General features: G+C 43.1%; 2 protein-coding genes across 5 annotated transcripts in view; one reads left to right on the top strand and one right to left on the bottom strand.

The window, feature by feature from the left end:
* The window catches only part of LOC110290978 (3 beta-hydroxysteroid dehydrogenase/Delta 5-->4-isomerase type 3-like), a 10,627-nt gene extending 7,712 nt beyond the window's left edge, over positions 1–2,915 (bottom strand). The window contains exon 1 of the mRNA XM_029475140.1: positions 2,838–2,915. Within this exon, the coding sequence (XP_029331000.1) occupies positions 2,838–2,915 (78 nt within the window). The remainder of the gene's footprint in view (positions 1–2,837) is intronic.
* The window catches only part of LOC110290813 (3 beta-hydroxysteroid dehydrogenase/Delta 5-->4-isomerase type 3-like), a 63,558-nt gene that overhangs the window by 38,828 nt on the left and 18,874 nt on the right, over positions 1–5,856 (top strand). The window lies entirely within an intron of this gene.

Raw genomic sequence — 5,856 nt, 5'->3', positions numbered from 1 at the left:
TATTGACTAGCAAGAATGGCACACATTTGAGCACTACCTATAATTTCTAGAGGGTAGCTGTTAGTCATTACAGTCTGAGAATATTTTACTCAAGAATAATTCCATGGATGGAGAATGGAACTTGACCCAGCCTTGGCCCCAGGTGGGATGGNAAGCTGTNAAAAGGGTGTGGGACTGGAATACCCCTTAGATTCCCTCAGTCCCCCCTTATTCTTGTACAAGCTCCAATCCTGGAGCTATGCTCATGGGTCTTGGGTTTCTAGTTTATATTCATCAGGTTCTGTCCTCAGGGTCTCATATTGCCATCAGCTGTAGTGCTCCTATTCTCTCTTTTATGCAGGCTATAAGCTTGTACAATCTGCAGATTCCAAAGCTCAACAACAGTAGGAGAACAACTAGGTGTCCTGACAGGGTGGATATGAGGTTGTTTAACCAAGGGGTGGAATTAAACCAAGACTTGAACCAGTCCTGTCTCTGTTCTCTTTCTCTCTCCTACTTTGTAGCCCTTTTCTCACTTTGACCATGGTATCTTTAACAACTCCAGAATGATCTACATAAAAACAACACTTCTCAGCTAAGGTAGCACATAGCCCTCCTTGCTGGAGGAAAAGTTAAGTTTAATCACCTCCTCTTCTGTAGTACTATTTCTGATAATGAAGACAATGATTCCTGAAGGTGACTGATGCAAGATTCTATTTTCTCTATATCTAAATCAATTGGTGCCTTCAGCCTGTCATAATGTTTCCCTTGTAAATCAAAGCAGAGTTCCCTGGACAACCCCAATGCTAACAGTAGTCAGACAGTGAGTGTTGTAAATGGTTTGGTTGATGGGTACATAGAATGGGGGAAGGAACCAAAATACAAAGGTACCACCAGGCAGTCATGATCAAGATTGAGTGAGCTTGAGTTTGCACAGATTGCCTGTCTTTTCTACTGTCTAGCATTGTTCTCCCGGAAGTTGGGCATCTGCAGGTTAGACAAAGGAAGCATGCAGCCAGGCTGTAACACCATCTTCCTTGAGGTCTGTGGGAGTGTTTAGCAGCACCAGGAAAGTCCCTTCAACTAGGATTCCAGTGACTGAGCCCAATGCCTCCTTATGTAGATCCTGTAACGAATCTGGAAGTGGTGAGGGGATTCCGGCATCCCTGGATCATTTAAGTCACACAGTGTAGGCCAAATCTTATGTTGTATTGACTGAAGGGTTTGGAGTCTCAAGATGAGGTTCCTGTCAGTGAGTTGGGATACCTCCAGGGAGGGCTCAGTAGCCTTGAATGGAGTTGGGGTAGCAAACATGATCTCAAAAGTGGTCAGGTTAAAACGGTACAAGGTGTTCCTGGCTCAGAACAGGACCTGGGGAAAGAGTACAACCCAGTTAGTACCAGTCTCAAGTCAATTTAGTTCATGTCTATTTTAGTGTTCTGTTCATTCTCTCCTACAACCTGCAATAAGTCCCTCAATGACTAATCCTCTAGTCCCTCTAGCCCCTCAAGCTTTTTCCTGATATCTCTACTAGACTTGTCTATAAAAGCCATTTCTCCTAACCTTAGTCCTAGACAACTGCTGTATAGATTGCATTTAGGTGTGACAGCTATTCAGTTGGCCTTGGTGTGCATAATTATTTTATTATATCTGACTTTCTTACTTCTTTCTCCTTCTCTGGTGAATTCTGTGAAACTAGATATTCCTTGATGTAAAGATTCTTAAACAATTAAAATTTGAGCCGTGGGAAACAGCACAGCATAGTCCTAACAGCCTAGGTGTATGCTGTGTGTTCTCATCATGGAAACATGGTAATAACTGCACAATGGTAGTTTCAGATTAATGCTTGACTTGCAAAGAAAGTTTGAAGAAATTATTAGAAAATGAAATAGAGCCAACATTGGGACCCCCAAGAAATGAAAAATTATTAACGTTATGAAATAACTTTTGCATAATATTTGAGAGTGGTTTTTGGATAACAAGTATAGAATATGTAAATTTTTACATTAGGAAAACTAAGTCAAAACACTGAGACTCTTATGAGAGTCATTGTATATAATGTGCAGAAGCAGAAAGCTAGCAGAACTGTTGAGTTAAGGGTTAACTTGATTCTTTCTGGCCACTGCCTGGCAGCTTTGCCCATGTCATTTATCATTAAAGATTTACAGGAAAATGCATGTAGTTGTCCTCAGAGCTCTGAGCTCAGAAATATAATGTTAAAGATTAAATAATGATAAGTTTGCAATTATTATTATTTTGGGTATAGGCCTGGGGATGGGGAAGCTTGAAACTTTGGGGAACAATTGCAATTCTTGATTTTCCTGGGACATGGTTATTCTTTTGAATTTGATTTGGCAATGATTATACAATATCTTTTTTTACCTGTTTTTGGAGTATCAATAAATGATTGGGGCAAGAAAAAGGTGGGAGAACATGAGAAGAGCAGGTGAAGAGTGAGTGTGAAGAGTGAGTGAAGAGAGTATTTGAGGCATGTAGGGAGAGAGTGTGAGTGAAAAAAGAATACATGTGGTGTGTGTGTGAGTGAGATGTGTGTGAAGTGTGTATGTGAGAGTGAAAGTGAACACAAAGAGGTGTGTGTGAAGGTGAGAATTAGAGAAAAGAAAAGCATATAGGGGTAAAGCTGAAAGCAGAAGAAAATGCAGAGTGTGTGCAGCCTCAAGTTGTGAGTGAATGACCATGAGAGAAAGAGAGCAGAGAGTGAGAGAGAATAAAGAGAAGCTTTAAGCCTTCTGATCTCTGTCTAACCCAACATACCTTTGTCAAATTTGTGTGTTGTTATTTGGTCCCCTGGAGACATGCCAATGGAGCCTGAAGGTAGACCCTCAGATGCCCCTTACCTTCTGCTGTATTAAGTCAGGTCTAGTTATGTGAAACCTGCTTTTGATGACAGCCTGGCCAACTGATGGAGGCCCCATGTCTAAGGGGGCATTCTTTCTGGATTCCTGCATCATATATTTGGTCCTCAGTTGTGGTGAAGAATATTGTCATGACTTATTGGATACCATCCCAGGTGGGCTTATAAATAAAAAAAATCAGTCCCAAAGAGATTAACTGGCCCCTTAGAGGTATCTGAAGATGGTGGTATTCGAGTGGATGGCTTCTTTGGCTTTCCACTTGTACAAGTTGGTGGACAAGTAGGGCCAATATTGCATATCCTGATTGCTCCCAGTAGGAGAGCCACCATGGTGGTACTCAGACTTCGGGTCCCATAGTGGGACTGGAAGTTGGGTATTGCCTGTCACTCCTCCCTCAGATAAAGGGGGTTGGTACAATGACCTTGGTCCATATGTGCTGAGGACCCCAGAGCTGGTGCTGGCACTAGCAGGGCCTTCAGGAGAAGTGTAGGGAGATATGGAGGAGGAGGGTCTTGGGGTAAGAGATACACTTTTGAAGGGTCTTGGAGGATCAAATGTTCTCAGGTCAGATCTCTCCTCCCAGCCGGGCATGGTGGCGAACGCCTTTAATCCCAGCACTCGGGAGGCAGAGGCAGGCAGATTTCTGAGTTCGAGGCCAGCCTGGTCTACAGAGTGACTTCCAGGACAGCCAAGGCTACACAGAGAAACCCTGTCTTAAAAAACAAAAACAAAAACAAACAAACAAACAAACAAAAAAAGAATCTCTCCTCCCATGTTTCCTTTTTACAGAGAGCCAGAACCTGTGAGGTGGGTCTTGGGGGAAAGAAAGGATTTTATCCATGAACGGATGGGGTCCCCCACTAGATTTATCCAGGTAACTCTATAGGATACTTTTTCTGGGTGCTTGAGGGATCCTGGCCTAATGACTTTCTTTCTCTGCTGTGATCACCTACAAGTCCTAGGTCTCTATGGGTGGCCACCCTTCTCTGGAGATGGGCCATTAGGAGAAGTACAGAGTACTAACTTTTGCTACTTTACTGCTACTGATAAAGTTTCTTCTCCAGTGGATAACTAGGATTTTTAAAGGTGTAAATTCAATCTATCCAATGTCCAAAAATGTCATCAGTCCAAGTTCAAAAACACAGAACAAGATAACCAACATCAACAAACACAGAGAAAGACAATCAGCACACATACAGTTTTCCACCTGCCATGGGTGCAGAGAGTCCCAAACTAAGACCACAGAGAAAGACAACCAACACACAGTTTGCACTTTCCAAGGGCACAGTTATAGACAATTCACCCCTTTCCACAGATTCAGAAACCAGGTTAGAGCAAGAGTTGGTCCCTGCCTATACTATCTTGGTGTTTCCAAAAAGTTCAGAGTCCTCTCGACTCCCTTCAGGGTTCCTGAAGCATCCTCCAGACTCCATGTGGTCATGACAGCATTAAGACAAGTCAGCCCTCCACAACTGACCACACCATACCAGAAAGTTTCCAGCCTACACCATGCTTGCAAGCCAAAAGTGAAAGAAATGACAGAGTGACAGACATATACAAGTTGGTGCCTGTTGCCAAGCTTGGTATTTTTCATGGTGATATGTCACCCGATGTACTCCTCAGAAACTGGAAAAAGCACTCAAATGTAAGACCTCTCACCTGAAGTCACTGGTACTTACTTCGAGATGCCCCCGTGTGAAACACTGAGAAGCAGCTTGAAGCAAAAGCAAGAGGATTTCAGAGTTGAACTCCAATTAGTTCCTCAAGGATAATTACTAAGAGGGTGGCCCTATCTAGAGGTTTTAACCCTATTGAAAAGTAGTATTCATGATTTAGTCAGAATGGCTAAGATCAAAAACTCAGGTGACAGCAGGTGCTGCTGAGGATGTGGAGAACGAAGAACACTCCAACATGGTTGGTGGGATTGCAAGCTGGTACAACCACTCTGGAAATCAGTTTGATGGTTCCTCAGAAAATTGGATATAGTGCTACCTGAGTACCCTGCAATACCAATCCTGGGCATATACCCAGAAGATTCTCCAATTTGTAATAAGGATGCATGCTCCACCATGTTTATAGCAGCCTTATTTATAATAGTCGGAAGTTAGAAACAACCCAAATGTCCCTCAAGAGAGGAATGGATAAAGAAAAAGTGGTACATTTACACAATGGAGTAATACTCAGCTATTAAAAACTATGAATTCATGAAATTCTTAGGCAATTGGAATGATCTGGAGGTTACCATTCTGAGTGATTTAACCATTCACAAAAGAACTCACATGGTATTCACTCACTGATAAATNAATATTATCTCAGCAGCCCAGAATACCCAAGAAACAATTCACAAACCTCACAAAGCTCAAGAAGATCAAGAAGAAGGCAGAACTACGTGTGGATACTTTGGTCCTTATTAGAAGGGGGACCATAATACCTATGGAAGCCGATACAGGGAAAAAGTGTGAAGTAGAGCCTGAAGTAAAGGCCATCCAGAGACTGCTCCACATGGGGACCNATCCCATAAACAACCACCAAAATCAGACACTATTGTGGATGCCTACTAATGCTTCCTGACAGAAGCCTGATATAGCTGTCTCCTGAGAGGCTCTACTAGTACCTGATGAATACAGATGGGGATGCTCTCAGGCAATGAGTGCACTGAGCACAGGGTCCCCAATGGAGGAGCTAGAGAAAGGATGAAGGAATTGAAGTGGTTTACAGCCCCATAGGAGGAACAACAATATGAACCAACCCGTACCCAAAAATGTCCCAGGGACTAAACCACCAACCAAAGAGTACACATGGAGGGACTTATGGCACCAGCTGCATATGTAGCAGAGGATGGCTTTGTTGGTAAGCCATGGTAAGCTAGGCCCATGGTCCTGTGAAGGTTTATGCCCCAGTGTAGGGAAATGCCAGGAGTGGGTATGTTGGTGAGCAAGGGGAGAGGGAAAGGGGATGGGTTAAGGGGTTTTTGGAGGAGAAACCAGGAAAGGGGATAACA

This window comes from Mus caroli, chromosome 3, assembly GCF_900094665.2.
Source record: "Mus caroli chromosome 3, CAROLI_EIJ_v1.1, whole genome shotgun sequence".
Classification (NCBI taxonomy): domain Eukaryota; kingdom Metazoa; phylum Chordata; class Mammalia; order Rodentia; family Muridae; genus Mus; species Mus caroli.
This window is presented reverse-complemented; position numbering and strand designations above follow the sequence as displayed.